Source organism: Dermacentor andersoni, chromosome 6, assembly GCF_023375885.2.
Source record: "Dermacentor andersoni chromosome 6, qqDerAnde1_hic_scaffold, whole genome shotgun sequence".
Classification (NCBI taxonomy): domain Eukaryota; kingdom Metazoa; phylum Arthropoda; class Arachnida; order Ixodida; family Ixodidae; genus Dermacentor; species Dermacentor andersoni.
The window spans coordinates 125160881-125183549 of NC_092819.1; the positions used below are offsets into that span (position 1 = coordinate 125160881).

The following is a 22669-nucleotide window of genomic DNA, read 5'->3' on the forward strand; positions in this document are numbered from 1 at the left end:
TCAGGGACGACAACCAACAGAAAGCATGGTGGTCTGTCACAATTGTGCCTTGGAGATAGGGCAGAAATTTTTGTATTGACCACACGATGGCGAAGCATTCCTGTTTTGTCATGGTGTAGTTGCCCTCGGTCGGAGAAAGAGTACGACTTGCATAAGCGACGACTTGCACTTCAGACTTCCGATTCCACTGCAGCAGGACCGCGTCAATTCCATGCCCACATGCATCAGTGTGTAAAATAGTAGAGGTGGTTGCATCAAAATGATGGAGCACTGGGCCTGACTTCAGACATTGCTTGAGGGTCTGGAAGGCGGCTTCACAGTCGTCCAACCACACAAAAGATGCGCTCCAAGTCAGAAGTTTGTGAAGAGGAGAGGCGATGGTGGTGAAGTCATGAACAAAGCAGTGGAAGTAGGACGCTAGCGGACATTGCAACACTGCAGCAAATTCTTATCAGGATCAGGCTGAATGCCATGCTTATTGACGATGTGGCCCAGTACTTTAAAGCTTCGGCTTGCAAATAAACACTTTTTAGTATTTAGTTCAAGACCAGCCTTTGCTAGAAACGTGAGAACTTCATCTAGACGTTGTAGGTGCTGGGACAAACTCAATGAAATGATGACAATATCTTCCAAGTAACAAAGGCAGGTCTTCCATTTTAAGCCACGAAGTACTGTATCTATTATACGTTCAAACGTAGCTTGGTGCATTGTACAGTCCAAAAGGCATCATGTTATTAAACTAGAAAAGGCCATCAGGTGTGGCAAACACAGACTTCTCTTTATCAGGGTCACGCATCGGAATCTGCCGATATCTAGAACACAAGTCAAGGCTTGAAAACTACTCGGCACCTTGTAAAGTATCCAAAGTGTCTTCGATACGAGGCACTGGATATGTGGAGGTTGTACACCACACAAAGACAAACTCTTAGCACTCCCCAAACAAGAATGCTTTAACAAGGATGCACATTTTCATGTTGCTGAAACAAAACTTTGCTTAACTTCCAACAAAAGTTTTTCACTGCTAAGGAGTGCAATCACTTCACATCAAATTATGCTATCATCCTTATGCTATATTTTCATTTTCATTTATTATACCCTCAAGGCCTGTGAAGGCTTTACAGAGGAGAGTGGGCTACAGGTAAATTCAAACAGTAAGTCTTACAAGAGAGAAATATACAACATAAAAATACAATTAGACAAATGATTCAGTAGGAATACAATGAGCCCCCCCCCCCCAATTACAAAAGCTATTACAATAAAAGGACAAGATATACAAGAACATTAAACTGCATTCTAGCAAGTAATGCTGGTTAAGGCATCACAAAACAAAAGGCTATCACTGATGGACACAATGTTTACGGGAAGGTAGTTCCACTCTAGTGATGTCAGAGGTACGAATGACTGGGAAAATGTATTTATGCTGCAAGAAGGGACGTGAACCTTGTAAGAATCATCGATGCAACGAGATACGTAGCGTGGGGTATGGATCAATACATCACGTAATGTTGTGTGGTGAAAACTTTTTTGAAATAATGATAAACGGGAACCTTTACGTCGAGCTGCAAGAGATGGAAGAGAAAGGCTAGTTTTCATGGCTGTTACGCTGTCAGTTGTTATATTCGAAAGAATAAGACGGGCAGCATTATTCTGAACTAATTCTAATGCGTTAAGTTTAGGTTATTAGACTCCCAGACTGATGCAGCGTATTCTAATTTCAGGCATATTAATGTTTTATAAAGCGATAATTTCAAAGAGTGTGAAGCCTTAAAAACGTTTCGCCTTAAGTAACCAAGAGCACGGTTATCAATGTTCACTATAATTGTAATGTGAGTTGCCCAGGTAAGGTCGTATGTAATATGAATTCCTAAGTACTTGTACGAAGTTACCTGTTCTAAAGGAAGGTAATTTATATAGTATACCTGAGAGACATTAGGTGTCCTAGATACATGCATAGCTTTACACTTGTTAACATTTAATTCCATTAGCCATAAACTGCAGCACTTAGATATTATATCAAGGTCCGATTGAAGATGGTTAGTATCACAATCTGTAGTTATTTCTCTAAAGATAACACAATCATCCGCGAAGAGATGAATGATCGAAGTTACTAGTGAAGGAAGGTCGTTAATATATATTAAGAACAACAAAGGACCGAGAACCGATCCTTGGGGCACTCCGGAAGCAACAGAGCACACCAGTGAATTGCAGCTGTTAGCAGTAACGTATTGTGAGCGATGAACAAGAAAGCATTCGATCCATTTCAAAAGATTAGCATCAATATTCAAATGAGTTAGTTTGTGGACTAGAAGTTTGTGACAGACTTTATCGAATGCTTTTGAGAAGTCTAAAAACATGCAGTCGGCGCATGATGAACGATCAAGAATTCGATGCAAGTGATGAGTGAAGGATACGAGTTGAGTCTCACATGAGTATGATTTCCTAAAGCCATGTTGTGCAGGTGAAAAAATGTGTTAGCTTCAAGAAAGTCGACGAGGTTTGTGAATACAATCTGTTCTAGCAGTTTGTAGCACATGCTGTTAAGCGAGATGGGGCGATAGTTGGTTGCTATGTTTTTGTTACCAGATTTGTGGAGCGGAACCACCTTCCCGACCTTCCACTGATTAGGTAAAGCGCTTTTGTTGAGCGATTGTTGAAAAATTTTGGTTAGTATAGTAGAACTGTATGCGGAAGTATTTTTTGGGAACTTACCCCCATATTCAGAAAAGCATCTTAATTTGAAGCCCATGCTTGACTTGATTTAAACGACGCCTATCGTCACGCACCAAAAGAAACACAATGAGCGTCTTCGGCGCCTTCGCACCATGCGTCATTTATATCAAGTCAAGCATGAGCTTGATGTTAAGTTGCATTTCTGTCAGTTTGTCAATACGTTTAGCAACACCAGATGTATGAACTATAACTGGAAACATGACTGGATAACCATAGTTACATAACTTGGAAAGTTGCTTATTTAGAGCACCCAAAAAATTCTTGAGAAAGGCTTCGTTAAGGTGAGTTACAGCACCATAGTTAGGAACAGGCTGCCCAGTAGAGTTGTCTAATAAGATTAAGTTATCAGAAACAGGTCTAATTATTTTCCAAAATTTTTTAATGCTAGTTTTAAGAATAGATGGAAGAGTAACAGCAAGAAAAGTATGTTTAGCAAGTTTCAATGCTTGAATATATTCTTTAGAAGCCGCCTTGTATGCCGTCCAACGAAAAGCACTTGAGGACAACTTAACTGAACAGTAGATATGCTTTTTACGATTAGAAATTCGTTTAATGCGAGTGGTATACCAGTGGGCTTGTGGGTTAGTAGTTAAGATATGGCTGGGAACATATTTGTTCATTAGTTCATTTACTTTATGAGCAAACAGGTCCCAATTAGTCTGCACAGAACGGTTATCAAAGTTAATCAAGAATGTGTCAAGAAACATATGTAACTCGCTATTGATGGCCTCGAAGGTTGCTCTCTTACAGTCGAGTATCGTTCTCTTTTTCTTGATATTCTTCGGATGGTGGGCACTAATGGCAAAATGCATAGCAGAATGGTGACTTAAAGGCGGAAGGAAGGTGTAGTGTTTTCACGGGGTGAAAACCGCAGCCGAAGGAAGAGGCGTGGGCAGAATCTAACGTGGTTTATTCCATGACGGCTCGTAGTGGAAGAACGCGCGGTGGCCGCATGACTGGGCTAATATAGCAAGCTGTCGCGATAGTCGCGCCGCCACTATCGCTCAAGTGGCGATGATAACACAACACTCTTCCCTCTTTATTTTAGAGGGTGCACTTGTATGCTTATACAATAGTTAAAGAACGGCTTAGTATCTCTCGGGTGGACGGCGTTGTCTTGACGGGTAGCGCCTGTGCGGAGCCGGTGTCTCTGATGGAGGAGCGGGAGCTGGAGGGATGGACTCCCCGGGTGTCGGCTCTTCTGGCGTTGGCTGGTCACCAGTCTGACCTTCAGGGAAGACCAGGAACCCCTCCGAGAAATCGGAGTTGAATGCCCTTGGTGTCACCATAGGGCCGGCGCCAGCCAGCAGCTGGTCGAGATGTCGACGCCAGATGAACTTGCCTCGGGGGGTGGTTACCATGACTTTGTACGAGACTGGTCCAGTCTTCTTCAGAACGGTTCCACGAAGCCACTTCGTTGGGCCTCTGTAATTGCGAACTAGAACACTGTCATTAACACAAAAACAGTCCCTGTTGCTCCTGCGCTGCTGCATTTGGGTGAACTGACTGTGCATCACCTTCCCCTCCACTGTAGGCTTCATTGCATCCAGCCTTGTGCGCAATCGTCTACCCATCAATAGGTTAGCTGGAGCTTCTCCAGTCGTAGGGTGAGGCGTATTTCTGTACGCCAATAAGAAGTTGTGAAGTGTTTCTTCGATAGACTCACCGGGAGATGACTTGCGTAGAGCAGACTTCAACGTTTGCACGAAACGCTCCGCCAGACCGTTTGTGCTTGGGTGATAAGGAGCGCTCACGATGTGTCTGGCCCCGACGCTCCGCATAAACGCCTTGAACTCTTCGGATACCAGTTGTGGTCCATTGTCGGACACCACCGTCTCCGGCACTCCGAATCTGCAGAAAAGTTCACGCAAGCAGGCAACAGTACGCTCGGACGTTGTGCTTCGCATCACGAACACTTCCGGCCACTTCGAGTGGGCATCTACAACGACTAAAAACATAGTTCCTCGAAAAGGTCCTGCGAAGTCCAAGTGAATTCGCCTCCACGGCGCGGTCGGCCATGACCAGGGATGCAGAGGTGCCTTAACTGGATCATTTCGTTGTTCCTGGCAGGCTTGGCAACTTCGTACCTTTGTCTCTAAGTCTGCATCAATGGACGGCCACCACACATAGCTGCGAGCCAGCTCCTTTCTCCGCACAATGCCGGGATGACCGAGGTGCAGTTCGTCGAGCACGGCTTCCCTAAGAGGGGACGGAATAACAACCCTCAGGCCATACATGAGGCACCCTTGATGCACGCCGATCTGCAAACGTCTGTCAAAGAATGGTTTGAGGCTCGCATCTCGCAAATGCAATGGCCAGCCTATGCTTGTAAGCTGGAGCACTTTACTGAGCACCGGATCACGTGCTGTAGCGAGCGCAATCTGTTTAGCGGACACCGGCATAGAGTCCAGACGCAAAGCATAAAACGATTCCTCGCCTTCAGACGTACCGTCTTCGGGACCCTGGAGCGGGAACCTTGAAAAAAAATCTGCTTCTGCGTTGTCACTGGACTTTTTGTACACGAGCGAGTACTTGTAAGCGGACAACGTGACAGCCCATCGCTGTAAGCGTGCCGCTGCAATTGGTGGAATGCCCGTTTTTTGCCCAAGAATTGTTTGCAATGGCTTGTGATCCGTAATCAATGTGAAGCATCTCCCATAGATGTAGAAATGAAACTTTTTGACGGCAAAGATAATGGCCAGCGCTTCTTTTTCTAGCTGACTGTACTTCTTTTCGGCCTCGGTTAATGTGCGCGACGCGTAAAACACAGGCCGAGAGCTTCCATCTTCAGTTACATGAGAAAGTACTGCGCCCACGCCGTATTGGGAAGCGTCACATGCCACTTGCAAAGGTTTATCCGGGTCGTAATGCGCCAGGATCGAGGATGACGCCAACGCATTCTTGATTTCCTCGAATGCCCTTCGACACGATTCATCCCAGAGCCATGGCTGGTCGCGACGCAGCAGTTTGTAAAGTGGATTCGCCAGAGTAGACAATCGAGGAACAAACTTCCCGTAGTAATTTACAACGCCCAGAAACGATTGTAGTTGCTGCTTGCCTGTGGGTGCGGACGCTTTCATCAGTGCTTCTATCTTGTCTGGCGTTGTGCTAACACCTGCTGCACTGATAACATGACCCAGATACCGTAATTCCGCTTGGAAAAATGAGCACTTTTCTTTCTTTACTCGAACGCCGCGCTCCGTTAACCGCTTCAGAACCGCTTCGAGATTTGCAAAATGCTCGTCTGACGTCTTGCCGGTGATGAGAACGTCATCCAAATAGCAGCTGACTCCTTTCAGGCCTTTCAACATTGTGTCCATAATTCTTTGAAAAATAGAAGGTGCCGACGAAACACCGAACGGCAGCCTGTTCACGGAAAAAAGTCCTTTATGCGTATTTAGTGTCAAATACTTTCTTGACGATTCTGACATGACTACCTGCTGATAGGCTCGATTTAGGTCAATTTTAGAAAATTGTTGGCCCCCTGCGAGCGCCGTGAACAGCTCGTCGATTCTCTGGAGTGGATAGCGATCAGTTTCAAGACAAGGGTTTAGGGTGGTCTTATAATCGCCGCATAGTCTTATGCCACCGTCCTTCTTTACTACTGGCACAACCGGCGTCGCGTAGTCGCTTGACTCGACTGGAGAAATGACTCCCATGTCTTCCAACTTTTTAAGTTCAGCCTCGACTGCTGGTTGCAATGCAAAAGGCACACTTCTTGCCTTCATAAATTTTGGCACGCTACCTTCTTTCAGGGACAATGTCGCTCTTTCTTCTGCAATTGTCCCCAGTTCGTCCCGAAACAAACTCTGGTACTTGTCTAGAAGAGCGCGCAGTCTGGAACAGGCAGAAACGTCCCACCTGGGAATAGCGTTGAGCTTGAAAATACGGCTCCAGTCGAGTCGGATGGCTTGCAACCATTGTCGACCTAGCAGAGGGGGTCCCTTTTGTCTCGTGACGTAAAAAGGCAGCTGGGCCCTCTGCTCTCCGTACTGCACGGCAACGTGAGCCACTCCCACAGGCTGGATGATGGCTCCGTCGAACGTCCGCAGCTTCAGCGTCGTTGGCACGACCTTGATGGAGGGAAACATTTGACGAAACTGATCCAAAGACATTACGGATACAGTAGCCCCCGTATCCAGCTCCATTTCCAAGGGTACGTCTTGTACTTGCACTGAAATTTTTATCGGCTCCATACCAGACGAAACAATTCCCTTCACGCTAACAGAAGCTTGAACGGGACTCAACCCCTTAATTACGTTTCGACGCGCTCCCTTCGTCGTTCTCTTCTTGTTAGCTTGGCACATTCTTTGAATGTGCTCTTTCTTATCACATTTGAAACAGATGGCCGCAACGTGCGGGCACAGTCTGCTTGCATGTTTCGCAGATCCGCAGCGGTAGCAATTTCCCTGCGTCATATCAGTTTTCCCAACCGCTCCGACTTTGTGAACGTCTGATACACTTGATTCCGAAGCGTGCACTTCTGCAACGCTCTTTTTCGCCGCTTCCATGGCTAGCGCTCTTTCTACGGCCTTCTGGAAGGTTAGCTTGTTATCCTCCGTGAATAACACGCGCTGTATATCTTCTCGGCACAGACCACAGACAAAACGGTCCCGCAACGACTGATCAAGGGCGGATTCAAATTCGCATGTCTGTGCCAATTTCCGCAACTGCGCAACATATTCCGAAATTGACTCAGTCTCAAGTTGTGCTCTTCTGTGAAATTTTGCGCGTTCGCTTATTACCGACGGCTTCGGTGACAAATGGTCACCAAGAAGTCTCTTTAAAAACTCGAAACCTTTAGCTGACGGCAATTCCGGCGCGGTCAACGACTTGAGAAGACTGTACGTCTTTGGGCCTATGAGACTCAAAAAAGCGTGTACCTTGTCGTCCTCGGGGATACGGTTGACCTGAAGAAACGACGACAAGCGTTCCTCGTACGACGGCCAGTCGCTTGTGGACTCGTCAAAGGGCTCGATGTGTCCCAGTCGACCCACGATTTGCGCCACTGCACCCGCCGCTGCCGGACCTTCCGTTGCCATGTCAGCTTGCCGCAGAATTGCTCAGCGTCCCACCCTCGTCGCCAATGTAGTGTTTTCACGGGGTGAAAACCGCAGCCGAAGGAAGAGGCGTGGGCAGAATCTAACGTGGTTTATTCCATGACGGCTCGTAGTGGAAGAACGCGCGGTGGCCGCATGACTGGGCTAATATAGCAAGCTGTCGCGATAGTCGCGCCGCCACTATCGCTCAAGTGGCGATGATAACACAACAGAAGGTAATGTTAGTAGTTTGTAAAAAGGTGATGTAAAAAAGTAATGTAAAAAGGTAATATTGGAAGTGATTGTAAAAAAGATGATATTAAAAAATATTTGTTCACCCATTGATGCATTTATATAATGCATGTCGGTGACCTAGCTGCTACATGACTTGGAAAAATGAAGAGTGCTAAAAACAGAGCCAAACAAAAAACACAGCGCGTTATCGTGTATCTTGTTGGCAGGCGAGACTTGTTGTAGCCCAGGTAGCAGTGGAGATAACCGTTGTTTTCGAGCCAGATCTTCTAGTGTGTGGTATGCCCACGGCTATGTACGAAAGAGGGCGGGCACTATTTTGCAAGTAGCCTATCACTCAATCATGCTTTCTCTGTTGTGGACATGCTATATTACTCTACATTTAAAAATACAGGAATAAAGCTTTGAGCTAGAAGTTCCATAGTATCATATGATGCAAGTTTCACTCACTTTCGGTGACCTGCTGTCCGACTCATTCAAAGAGATGTTTGAAAGTAACTTGCGACCATGGTATTGTAGTCATAATGCGACGCATATTGTTATTTGATCACACTCTGGAATTGATGAGCCAGATAGTCCAAAGCAGGCATGCTTCCTGTTTAGACGCCTTTGCGAAAATTACGGCATTTGCAGTTCGGAGTAAAGTAAGAGCAAGTAGCTCCGAGAGATTTGAAAGTGTAGTGTCTCCTGACACCAGACTATTGTGAAAATTTCCAAGACATTTCGATATATTGGCTTTCCACAGCAAGCAGCACGTTACGAAGGGGTAGGTGAGGAGATAGGTAAGGCGAGGCAGCTAGGAGACTGGCCACGGCCGTCTGGTGTTGAGCTACCAAGCAGTGACGAGGTGCTGTTCCTATGTCCATAATTTTCTGCATTCCGCCAACTCCCCCTCCTCCTCGTATCCATCACCCCACTCCCCTTCTTAAAATTCTTTTTCATTAGTCGCACTCTTCAACATTCACCAAGTTGCTGAACAGTGCGGAGGCCCCTGACTTATAGAGTTGAACTTCACAATAACGAAATCAGAGGGGAACACAAAAAAATTCACTTTCACAAGAATTTCATTGTTGCGAAATGAGACAGCCCATATAGGTAATGCGTCGCAGAACGAAACTTTACATTAAAAATTCTATTAGCCTACTTTGCCAAGCTTTGCTCAACGATAGAGAACCAAATTGCTGACAGTACAAAGTGTGCCACATGCGTCGGTCAGCAGTGGCAGCAGTGCCGTAGAGCAGTATCGTCGGTCAATTGCTTCGAAGGTATGATCACTTTTGCGCGATTTTGCGTAACACGGCATCGGACGAAGAGCAACAGCGCTGCATGCATGCAACAGCCTTTCTCCAGCACACGTTGGCACCTGTATGCGCCGAGACGTTTCCAATTCCGAGCATGAAAGTGATCGTATCTTGTATACACGAAGGCAATCGATCGAGATTACAGCCCCTTCATACAAATCTTCGTCTGCCACCAAATCCGCACACGATGCCTGTCAGGTGGCACCAAAACCAGCGTTCTTGAAGCAGGAGATGAATATTCCCGGACGATCGCTCAATCACTGCCCGATGCATGGCACTCCATATGATGCGACCACTATCTCAAGAGCCATAAACGATTCCACGTAGGTGGGATGTGGACTTCCTTGTTTTTGCTGCATTTTTCTAACCGAGGCACACATTACGCACTGTACTATAAGTGTGCAAAAACCGTCATCCCATGTCAGTAGTACGAGTGCCGCTTCAAACAGGCAATCAACAAACAAGAGCGCGGCCATGACATGTTTCCGGCGCATGCAATCACTTCCAACGCTTGGTTGTTTCTGTAAACAAAAATAGCTGCACCTATGCAAGAGTAATGTTGTGGTATTTCACGCAACTTTAGTGGAAAGCAATCACATTTGAGCACATTTTGTAGCCTGCTAGCCTTGCGCAAGAAGGTAATATATGGGGTTACATTCCAGCAAATTTCGTGGATGCGGGATTTCATTATCGTGGGTTTCGACTGTATTTCTGTTTCTGGCATTCGAATGAACTTCAAGGCCATTTGCCTACCTGCCCTCCCACCTGTTTGTTGCGGCGGTTCCTTAGCTTCCCTGGCTCAGCACCCGCGTCCTTGATATATTTTGCCATACGCAAATCAGAGTTTTGTATGTCTTTCTTGTCCTGTTTTTGCCCTGTTTTCATTCTTAGCTGCACGTACAAACAAGCTTAACGGCAAGCTCTTCTCAAGTTTAATAACATAATGAAAGTCAGAGACAAGGAAAAGAAAGAGAATTTAAAAAAGAATGGGGTGCTTATTATGCATTTCCTAGATAGACAAGCAAGTCAAAATATTTTCGGAATGCTTTTCTTCTGCGCAGCGTGGTCGACGATTCAGTCAAGTACCAGAAATGGGAAGCTCTTCGACGACACGAAGGCCTGGTGGGGAGCAATGTCTCCAAGTTTTATGCATGCAATAATTCCATCTTTATCCATGTGTGAAAATTTCATTGCTGATCCCCCCTCAGCAGTTATGGTTAACATGATCTGGAATAAGGTAGAGGCGCGTCATTGGCGAGGCCGCAATGTTCTGTGCATGGGTGAGGGAATCGCCTCCACGACATCCCGTCCCCCCTTTCGAACTGTTACTAGTATAACTTGGGTGCAACTTTAGAAGAAAGGGGCGTTTACTCCTACAAGGCAAATGCAAATGAGCCTCCACCAGTGGGCATGCACTCTAGACCGACGTCGCGGAGCCGGATGGCCGATGACCCCGCAGATGGAGAAGATGGCTGCCCGGGCTTCGAGTTGGGTCGAGACACGTCAGTTGTGTGTGTCTGCCCCTCTTGCAGAGTGAATTCTCAAACTGTTTGTGGTGGTCTACCATACCAGAAATATTATTGCGAGCCTACAATGCACCATTTGTGCTGCATGCGTTTATTCTGAGCTGTGATCCGGTGACAAAAGAAGGTGAGCATCGCTGACGCTACGCTACACTAAGCGAACTGGCAAGACTGCAGGCGTGCAAAAAAAAAAAGAGCATGAAAAGGAACGAAAAAGAAAACCATCACATTCTTGAAAATAACTTTGTGAAAACACAAAAGAAAAAAAATAATTCTTGTGCTATCTATAATACAGTACTTATTTAAAATGATAAATGAAACGTTTTTGCATCTTTCCTGCCTCGATTGTCTTCTCGTCCCAGGTTTGTAATGGTTTTAGTAAATGCATTTTTTTTTAAGTGCTTGTTAAATAGCAACTGATTGATTTAAAGCTCAGAAAACAAGTAGTAAATGTGCCGTGTACATGTAAACCAGCACAAAAGCCATGTAGAACAACTGCTCTTTCTTCTTTTGTCCCTTGCAATGAAGCTAAAAAGCAGACGATGCGCAGCATTATAGAAGGCACAGAGCTATTTCTCTCACGTGATCCAGCACATGCTGCAGCATTCCAATCACAAGATCTCTACCAAACCAGTCATCAAAATACAGTTTTTATTTATACAGAGAATTATGCGTTTTAGAAGCACGGTGTATTGAGCGGGACTATTTGAGTCATGGAGGCAATGGGATGTCGCGCTTCGGTCATCTGGGCGGGGCATTCTCATTGTTCTAAAGTTGTACCTGACTATTGCTTTCACATTCAAGCTTTTTCCTTACATCCCTGTAGTTCTTTCAGAGCCCCACTCCTGATACTTTCTGTTCCGTGGGAAAGGGGAAAAGGGGGGCTCCATCAGAAAATTTCTGGGTAAGGGGGGGGAAGGATTTCGATCCCCCAACCACCCACCTGTCCCTGGCTACGCCAATGGTCAGGCTAGATGGTACGGGAACGAGCCCACTAGTTACAATCCCAATTAATATCGGAAAAAAATTAATAGAAGAACTGGTCAGACCAGCTGGCTGGTTCAATGCCATCTCGAGATAGGAATTCTGCAGAGGATGCCTTATCTCCATTTGGATATATTGTCACCGTGACCTTGCGAACAGTAGTGCTGAGCTCAAAGGGGAATGGAAAGCGGGTATGGCATAGGTCAGCAAACTCACTCGTGAGTCAACTCACTTAGACTCACTCAAATTTACACTGAGCCACGAGTGTGGGGCTGGCTGAGTAGAAGTCTGGTGAGACCGAGTGGGACCTAAGTAAAAAAAATAGATCTTCTGATTATTTTCTGACTATATGGTGAATTGGAAAAAAAGGCATCGTTAAATTGTCGCGAAGGCGGCAACATCAAACGTTTATCCTAGTGGCGCGCACCATACTCCAAACGACTGTATCGAGAGAAAAGGACCCATCACAGGACTGCACGACCGCCGTGTTATCGGCAGCACAATGGTCGCACATATACGCTGAACTTCCCCATTCCTTCATACAAACATGCACGTACACACACATACGAGCTTTACGTACGTGCCTGTAGCTCCAGTCTGAAGCCATCGCAGCAGCAACAACGCTCAGACTAGACGTACGACCACTTCCACTGCCCTCACTGCCCGGTGCTTCTTGTCTTGCTCCTAAATGTATTTGTCCACATTTCACACCTCCGCGGCACTACAGCATGAGTTCGAAAGGGAAAGGTGGAAAACCTCGCAGGCAAACGCCAAGCATTGTGCGCAATGCAAGCATAGCTTTCGCTTCCACCACTGGCGCCACAGGGTCTGGCGATAACTGACCGTCCTCACAAAGATGAGGTGAAGATGAGGTCACACGTCGCCAGACTTGGCGGCGCCGGCAACATTGCGAGAAGCGAGCATATTCGATGCCGAGTGCCTAGTTTGGTCAGTTCAGTTAGCATGAATGTGCGCTCGACCTAATTTCTTTGTACTGCGCGCATGCTGCAACTGAGTGTTTGCACTGATGCCTTGTCCAAATGCGTTCAGTGTAACTTAGACGAAATGCCAATGTCACCACCTGGAGTGTCTGTATAATAATCACAATTGCAATACAAAATTCTGGGTGTACGAGCAAAAAAAAGGAACAATACGATTAATAGGCACGCTGTAGCACGGAGCTCCAAAATAATTTTGACCACTCATGGTTCTCTCACGTGCACATCAATCTAAGTACACTGGCGATTGCGGTAAGTTTCTGTGGGCACGTCGTGCTACGTCTTGCTTCACGCCATATCACTATGCCGAAATGCACAGCCGAAAGCAAGCGGCAATACCAGCAGGCGGAATTGCTTTGAAACTAGCTGCTTTGGTGAGCCAGCTTTGAAATTGGCTCAGAAAATGATAAACATTATATAACCCGCAAATTTCGAAGTACTAGATTATGCATTTCCAGCACATGACAATTTTTTACAAGGACATTCCACTTCTACATTCTCATTTGAATGCAGCGAGTGTATGTCTACAGAAAAAAATTAAGCATTTGAGAAAATCTACACTCCAACATGCACTTTGACCCTTGTCCACACCATGAGCCCCCAATCCGTGAAAAATCATAAAGCAGCGCAAGAACATTCTTTTCTCGCCTCATCCAAGCTGCAGCAACAGTACCAAAGCTTCCGAAAGCCTCCCCGATGGCTCGGTTGCGAGTGCTACAGTGCAGAGGAGGAGCCAGCCATGCCCCCCTCCGAAGTTATGCTCTCTCCATGCAATAGGCATGGCAGGAGAAAAACCAGCTGGTGCATGCAAATCTTGGAGGCCATGGTTTAAGATATTTAAGATATTTAAGATATGGTACTTTTTCTAGAAGGCAGCGAGTGTAGCGTAGTGTAATTTCATCTATTCGAGCTCATCAAGGTGCAACTATCATCTATCATCTAATCATCTATTCGAGCTCATCAAGGTGCAAGGTGGTTATCTTGAGCAAAGTTCCCCCTTCCGCCTGCTGCTTATCGCGGAAGTATAGTGCCTGAACACAAACAGAAATTCCAGTCAGACGCTTGGAGCAAGCCTTCCCATTTCTTAATTTGTTTTTCCACAATGACTGGGGCCTTCAGCAAAACTCTGGCATATGCTAGAGGAATGTCTACATATCAATGGGAACCATGTGATGCCGGTCAAGAGGGTATATGGCAGCGTACCTCCAGCTCTGTTTGCACTTGGCTAGATGGTTATTTGCATGTTGCAGGCATCCTTCCAATAATTTGAATCATGATTGATCTATAACTCCTCTGTAAACTAGAGTGTTCCCAACCCTTAGTGATGATTTTGTTAATTTACAAGCATGCTATTCCCGCATGGATGTAGCTGATGCAAAGCATATTGGTGTTCCCTCCATGAATGACTGAGCACACTTGCTGCTATATACTGAATCCCCTCATCGGCATCACCGACGCCAAGTTGAAAGTTACCGTCCGTGTTGTTTTTGTGTTCTCTTCCAGTGCTTCTTCTCCAACTTCCTCTTCTTCCTCTTCCCCGTCTTTATTTGCGGTCAATATGATATGCAGTGCAAGGCAGTTTGTTTTCCACTAGACTTGGCACTCGACATGCTGCCTAACTAATCCTTTCACTCGCTCGCCTTGTCTAGCTAGACATTCCCCCTTGAATACGCAGTGTCGACAAGCAGAAAATTGCGATGTTTTCAAAACCTAGAGCCAAACGCAGTAGCCAACATGCCTGCACAGCCTGCTTTACGTTGCTTTGTTAGTGCACTACAAGCACAATGAAATATGTCCACTGAAGTGTGGTACTGCAGCAGCTGCTAACAGGGCAACAGTATGGTGTCCAAAACATAGATACATCACACGACATGTCATGCAATCCACAGTAACCTCCCTCCAGGTTGCCCTTATCATTTCCACAGCTGTACAATACCATGCTCGCTCTAAGGGAGCTCAGAGCCGCGACATGTTCGTTCTAAGATGTGCTACCACACGCCGCATGAAAATTATGACAGTCAGTTGTTTGTGATAACTGAGCACTTGTTATAACTCGGATGGTTATAAGTGGGCTCGACTTATACAGCTTGTTTGTGTGGTATAGGCCACCACCAAAGACGAACTCTCAAAGCTGCTGGCAACCACCCACCTTGTGCACCGTGTCCGTGACCATCATGACGCCAGTCTCGTGCTGCCCGATCGCGGTGACCAGTCCCTGCCAAAGCTCGAGCCCGTGCTGTGGGATGGCCGACACTGCCCGCTTGTCAAAGAAGTGCCGGTTTATCTGCACGAAGCCCAGGTGCTCGAGGTTCCGGCGCATCTGTGTGTTGAGCAGCCGCAGCACCTCGGGGTTGTTGGGCGCCAGCTGCTGGGCCCACTTGATGCGGATCACGATAGGCGCGCCGTCAGAGGGCCGATAGGCCTGCAGCTCCAGCGGGTCGGGCCTGAGCAGCGTGGGCGTCTTAAGGTCCGACATGCCGTCGAACACGAAGCAGCGGCCGAATCGCTCGCGGAAATCGTTTATCAGGGCGCGCCGCACGCGGCTCGACTCGACCAGTGGCAGGAAGTCGACGTGGTACTGGTGCACGCACCACTGGGGCAGCGACACCAGCCGGAAGTAGTTGGCCAGCAGCTGGACGGGGTTACCCGTGTTGCCGCACTTGTCGGTCAAGTGCTGGGGCCGCGTGGCAAGAATGGCCAACTCATCGCGCCGGCCGCGCTGGGTGCCATGGCCCACCTGGGAGGCGGCCACCAGGGCCTGTGGACCAGGCATGCCCGCGAAGTGCTGTCAGGAGGAAATGGAAATGGTTGTCTCAAGTTGTGTGTGAGTTATTAAATTTCCAGATGCATAGATTCGTTTCTTATTAGTCAAAATGGCTGAAGTCATGTCGTTGCAAAGCACGTCAATATGGAACTGAGCTGTTTTGCTGTCTCTCTTCTGCACTTTAAATGATCTGGTAATCCTTTGGGATTCTAACTGCTGCAGTAGCTCAATGGCTGAAGTCATGTAAAAACTAGTACAACATTTAGAACAAATACAAAATGAAGAAAAGGTAAGCGTAGGGGCAAGAAACTGTGTCCCAAGTTGTGTATAATTAAACGTGTGCATGGAGCCTTCAGCCAACCTGTGAAGGTTAAAATTCGTTAAATATCCCTGACGCATTTGAAAGAACTTTGCCCCAAGCACACACCTTCTGTGGCATACACGTGTGCTGGTATTTGATCCCTGTGAATAACCAACTAGCCTGAATTTCAGCTCTAGTGAAATATGCCTTTTATTAACAATGATTTAGCTTCACTGCAGCACACACGCAGTAGTAAACTTGACACAGTAGAGATTGAAAGCAACTTTTTCAGTGACTTTGCTGATGCAGGTTTCACCCACTTTACAAACTATTCCGAATAAACTGGCTCGAACCAGTAGCCTTGTGGTATATGGGCTGATAATTTTTAAGTTTTCCATAATTTTTAAAGATCGCCTGTTGCTGCATGATAACCTAATTCTAGTACTTGGCCTGGATTATGCAGGGAGGCGGACATTACTTGCATGAGAAAACGAAATGCATATAGACTAATTAAATAAATTGACTAATTAACTCCCTAATTAATTACTTTAGGGCACATATTGCCATTTAGGAATTGTATTCGGCGAGCTTGGAAGACATATCCACTTGGAAGGAACTTAAAGACTGACACCAGTTTGGAGATATGTTGCATCAAGCTCGTCGTAAAAATGCAGTTGTTCCCACATCTTTTTTAACAAAACATTCTTTTCCGCAGTGAAGCACAAAAGTAACTGGAACCCCTGTGTATTTGATCCCACACTTTGAGAAATATCTCAAAACTGGTGTAATCCTGCAAATTCAGTTCAAGTGGATACTTCTTGCAAATGCACCAGCTGCAATTCATGAATAGCAGCGAAGGTAATTAAGAGGGTAATTAGTCCATTTCTGTTAATCTACTGACTATGTGGTTTGATTTCTCATGCTAGTAATGACCGCCTCTTCATATAATCCCATTCAAGGACAAGAATTATGCTATCTGCCACCGGGTGATCTTTAACTAATCTGAAAATTTTGAAAATTACCACCCCATATAGCGCCTTGCACTGCAACAAAAAGTCAACGCAAGTACCATCAAAATTTCATTTTTGGAAGCATTTTTTACAATCCCGCACTAGCCCCTCTTTCAACACCTTTAAAAGATTTTCGCGAACTGAATTTACTTTCTGTAATGCATGATGTGACATTAATACCAACGCAGAAAAAGCCCGAACTCATAGTTTACAAAACTGAATTTGTTTTCTGCTATACACGATTCAGCTTTAATAAAAATGTACAACAGGCCCAAATTTGCAGCTTACAAAAGATTCGTGAGGATTGGCAGGTATGCATACGAGCGTTCAAGTACCAGTCTGAATGGATGAAGTTTATATTTGTTAAGGAAAAGGGGGGAATGAAAGTATAAAAAGAGACTACCCATGCAACACAAAAAATTTTTTATAGCGGTCTAGAAGATGTCTTTGCAAGAAAACACACAGGGCCTTGTAAGTAGTCTAGACAAGTAGGTAGTCATTTACCCTACAAGCTTCTAAAAAAAGTGTAGTGACCACTAACATTACACTTGTAGGCCTCTTTTAGAAGCCTATGCAGGAACACAATTAGGTATCTGTGAGACATCAGTGCCTCAAAACACATTTCAGCGATTGCTTCAGTGGCGATATAGTGATGCAAAAACTAAGTTGCTACTACAGCAGCTGCAAGAAAGGGCGTTATGATGAGTTGACAGTTGCGCTGGCGCCGGAGGAGCCTGTGTCATTAGCAAGGATTCCAGCTACATAGGCGCGCGCGCTCACGCCACGCGTGCAACCAGTCGGAGCCATTTCACTTTCGCAGGGGAGGGAAAGGGCAGGAGAGGGTTTTGAGCGCGCTGCGCCGCCTTCGTTTCCGTTCAGTTCATTCTCGAAAAACAGGGGTGCGATCTTGTACGCGTTCCAAAATAGAACGGAGGCGGTCCGTTCCCCCGAGCCACACACGATTGGTAAATTTGAACCGTGACGAACGCCATGGCGGCAATTGTGACGTGATATCTGCTGTCAATCATTCCGTGTCGTCTGCTATCGGACGAAGGCAATGGAACGGACCGCCCATTTCGTGACGTAAAGAACGGACCGCCTCCGTCCGATTTCGGAATGCGTACAAGATCGCACCCCAGATGGGACGGCCACGCGTTGTGCGTTCCCCAGAGGAACTGGCAGCCTTCGACGAGCGGCGGCGAGAACTCGCCCGTGAAAGGGCTCGCTGTCGGTGCGCCCATCCAGCCGTTAAGGCCTAAATCTAGTCCGACGTAGCGTGACCGCGCGCACACGTTAGGTCACGTTGGCGTGAACAACAGCGTCTATAGTTCGACCGATCGTTCGACGCACTGGCGCCGCCATCGTAACCAGACGCGGCCAACGGGCCCCGACGCACCCGAACGTCTAACGACGCTCGTACGCGCGCCGATAACGTCAGACTATAAAAACGCCTTCAGAGCCACCCGAGGCCGAAACAATCAGGCGCCGTTACATTTTGGTTACTTAACCGTGACGAAGGTCAATGCACGCATTTTCGCCTTCCCCATTTCGCTTACCCCCCCTTTTTCTCTAGGGAAAGGGTTAATTCCTCTATTTTTGCTGCACCAAATTTTTTAAATTGAAATGCATTACGCAACAAGGAAATGTTGCGAGGAGGGCAGGTAAAAAGCTGTAAAAACAGCTTGAGTAGTCCTCACCTCGCAGCATACAGAGCAACACAGTGGCGTGCGGCGAAGGCGATACACATAAAGATTGCCTATGGCAGATAGCACAATTCTAACCCTTGATCTAAATTATACGATGCGGCAGGCGGCCATTACTTCTGCGAGACACCAAATGTTCAATTGAATAATTAATGTAATTACGTTAACTTCTTCATTGATTATCTTACGCCACTTATTTCAATCTACGAATTATAGCCGACGAGTTCGCACGACGTATTCACTTGAAACGAATTCTCTGGACAGCGCCATGCTACGTGTCACTATGGCCAAAGGCGTTAATCAGACGTTCGCCACGACGCAACCCCCAGCCCTCCACCGGCGCCTACCAATAAGTTAACGCAGCGTTGACACCGACTGCTGACGGGTCCACAAAAGGCACCCCCCTTCCCCAACATTACCTGCCAACCTGAATGATGAAAAGGGCCAACGTCTAATGCTACCGAAGAACGGCGACGACTGTGGATTCCCAGGTTGCTATCCTGTCCCCTGTTCCATGCTTCGGAGATGCGGAGGCTTCGGAGAACGGGATGCTGACGAGCGTTGCGATTGCATGGGCGTGTGCTAGCGCAACCGATTTGATTATTAATCATCAGATTCCCTAGTAGACAAGGGTATTAAAAGCGGAGATTTTTCGTGCAGTGGGGGCCGACGTGTTGTGAACTCGGACGTTTAACATGCTCCTGCATTTTGTGGGCTTCCGTAACTGGAGCCGTGTAACTAATGCCAAATAAACCCTTTTTCCTTCATTCCTAATACTGAACGTATTCGTCGATGAACTTGGTGGATTCCCTGCCCTACCGCCACCTCGGGCCGCAACAACCAGTTCCGAAATATAAATTTTCAAAGTGTCCGACGAAATGCAGTGGCGTTCCAGTTAATATTTAAGAATCTGATACAATGCACTGAAGCACAAAAGTAACTGCAACACCAATGGATTTCGACGGACACTGAAAATATCTTGGAACTGGTGCATGACCAGAGAATTCGTCCCAAGTGGATATCCCGTGTCAACCCAGCGGATGTAATTCGTAGATTGAAACTTGTGGCGTAATGTAACTAATTAAAAAAGTTAATTAACGTAATTACGCTAATAATTCAATTGGACATTTCAACTTCTCGTAGCCACCTTATCGAGTAATTAGATCAAGGGTTAGAATTATGCTATCTGCCATAGGTAATCTTTAAAAAATTTGATGCAACTAAAAAAAGAACACCCTGTATAATCATAACAGAAAACATTAACACGCGAAATGAAAACGAACATAGATCGATCTGCGCTCAAATTCAGCATTAGGGAGCATCGTAATCTTCGGTGATTTTTTAATATTTTTTATGTTGATGCGCTTCGAATTCCGAGATTTCTTTTTTACAGCCGCGGAGTCCAATAGAAGACGAAAGGCACGTGCGATGTATACTCCACTAGGAAGCACTTCTCCAACATACACCAGAGATGCAAGTGGGAATCTCAGGTGCTCTCCTGAGGTCTCCGTTTGCCGGTTACATGTGCCCTCATGGAGCAGTACCTGTAAAAACATCCAATCTATCGTCGCAACGAAAAAAGCGACTTCTGCAACACCAGTCAGAACTTTGCCAGTGGGAACACCAACAGCGTTGGATCTGATGAAGTTGCTAAGACCGCCGTACAACCAGCGTCCACAGAGCAAGCGCGACGCCAGCAGCATTTTAGCCCGACGCACCGGAACACAGCAACAGCGACACCGAAGTGATGGTGAATTAGGCAAATCGCACCGGTGCGCACCAATCATCCAATCATCGTCGTCCCAGGGCGGGCCCCGGTGCGCGCCGGTGCGATTTGCCTAATTCGCCATACAATACGCCTAAGCAAGTGTGTGTGAGAGAAAGAGGTGCTCCAAGAACCGCCTCTGATAAGTATACAACAACGGGAGAAGCCAACAGCTGTGACTTGCGCGCCTTTTACGACGCGCGCTCAATTCTGATGGGTCTCGTGGCTCGGTTGCGAAAAAAAAAAGTCTGGAGCATCACATATGTTGCTAACTCCGATGTACCCAATACACATTAAAGAAACGTTACGACACTATTCGAGTAGGTCTTACACAAAGTACCGAACAACAAAGCGCAAGGGCCCGTTTCCGAGACGCGTCGAAATTGGTATGTGTGTACCAGTGCGTACGCCGAGCGCGTCCGCACGTTCCGCAAACGCACCGATGGATCTCGACGCGCCTCAGAAAGGAATTAGGAGTTTTCAACAATAAATTATGGTGTGAAACTCTATGCGAACAGGCGCAATCGCTGTTAGACGCAACCTGAGTTTTTGCAACCCTGGCTAACACATATCGTCACAAATTGGTAAGTCCAAACGCTCCGTCAGTACAGCGTGGACGCGCAAATTATCTACGACGAGCGATCCCAAAGCGTGGTTAGTACTCATTTTCTTACCGCAACATCCTGCGCCGCTCCCGTGATGGTCATCCTATCCACGGATGCCGTGAGGCTGCTGACGTCAGTCATGGCCGACATCGGGGATAGCACCGTCGGCGTAGGTGAAGGCCGTGAGAACACGCTTGTTGCAGGAGACTGCGGTGCCGTGTGTTGCAGTCGCCCGCGAGAGCGGCCCCTAGCTCTGCCCAGAGGCGGTCCATCACCGCTGCCGTCCATTGTACTGCTCCTTGTGCTACTTATAGTCGCTAATGACAACCTGAAGGGGTCTTATTAAAGCCACGTCGCGCTGACGCTGCCAACACCGTCGCGGTAATGCGTTTCAAGCGCCGACGCACGCCCAACCATACCCAACGAAGCCGAGTATGAAAGTGACGAGGAGGGTGGCGAAGGAGTGAGCAGAAACTAAGGCAGAAGTGACGAAATGCTGCGGGGAGTAGCGGAGGGTAGACGGCGAAATTGCCACGCACGCGCTAGGGACCGTTTGCTCAATTACGCTGCGGCAATGAAGGGAAAGCCATAGAGGAAGGGAAAGCTATAGAGGCAAAGCGCACACAAGTGAGAGCGCTCCTCAATAGAGTCCCGTGTTTATACACACGTTAGTTTAGGCTGGGGAAGAGAAAACGTAAACACCTTATTAGCAACAGTTAAATAAGGTAAAAAAAACCACTGAATGTATAAGTTTACTTATTTTGCGGCTTTTCCCTTCCGTGTCTTGGCAAACGCGAAACCGTCGCACGTGAAGCTGCGTCGATTCAGCGTCTTTGGCGGACTACTTGGCGCCGTAACACGTGTGGAGCAACCACGCGCCCGTAGTGCCCGTAGCCTTTCACTCACTCCCACAGAAAGTTGTCCGCGATGATGGCGCATGCACGCGCCACGTATTTATTTATGGTCTTATTTATATTTGTAGCGGCGGCGTTGTCCGCACTGCGTAGTATTGACATGCATAGTATGGCAAAGCGGTCCATTGCGGTTCTAGTTCAAATTGCTCAGATAGGAGAATGCTTTGCGGCGCTAGCGTAGCTCGCGCAGCATTGCGGAGGAAGTCGTGCCCTGAAGGCGAGCGCGACTCTCCTCACAGCACTGACTGATCAGTCCGTTTACCTTGGAAGAGCGAGGCAATGCTGCAATATGCGTACAAACAGAGCTGTCTTTATGCACTGTCTCGCACTTCTGAAGCCACGCAACACCAACTACGTCAGCATATATCGCGCACTGCTGGGGCTGTTCTGCTTTTGTCGTAGTAGACGCCATACGGCGTCTACGATTTCTGTATCGTTTGTAACCGCAGATGCAGCAGCAGCACGGCCACAGCGAGAACGCGTAAGTGGTTAGGAAAGTCGGAGCGTGTGGTACGTCGGCGTCGTTACGTAGTACGTAAGTGCAATGTATTGTACAGTGAAACCGAATAAACGTTTGCGGGGCGGTCTCTGTCATTAGAGGGGCTTCGAGTTGCACCGTCGACACATACTAGTGAAGAGCGCAGTTCATCGCTGCGAATGTGCGGATGTTCGTACGAATAGAGGCTAGCTGCTCTTCGACGGCTATCTCGAACAAGATTGCCGCCTTCGTGGTTTCTGTCATATTTTCCCACTGCCTCTTATGTGCAAGGTTCTGACAAT

At 47.0% G+C, this 22669-nt stretch overlaps 1 protein-coding gene across 1 annotated transcript in view; it reads right to left on the bottom strand.

Moving 5' to 3' along the window:
- LOC126523526 (piwi-like protein 1) overlaps positions 1–21551 on the bottom strand; it is a 70776-nt gene extending 49225 nt beyond the window's left edge. The window contains exons 1-2 of the mRNA XM_050172128.3: positions 21045–21551; positions 14977–15612 (exon numbers count right to left, since the gene is read on the bottom strand). Coding sequence (XP_050028085.3) covers positions 14977–15612; positions 21045–21263 — 855 coding nt within the window. The 5' untranslated portion in view covers positions 21264–21551. The remainder of the gene's footprint in view (positions 1–14976; positions 15613–21044) is intronic.
- Positions 21552–22669: the final 1118 nt, after the last annotated feature.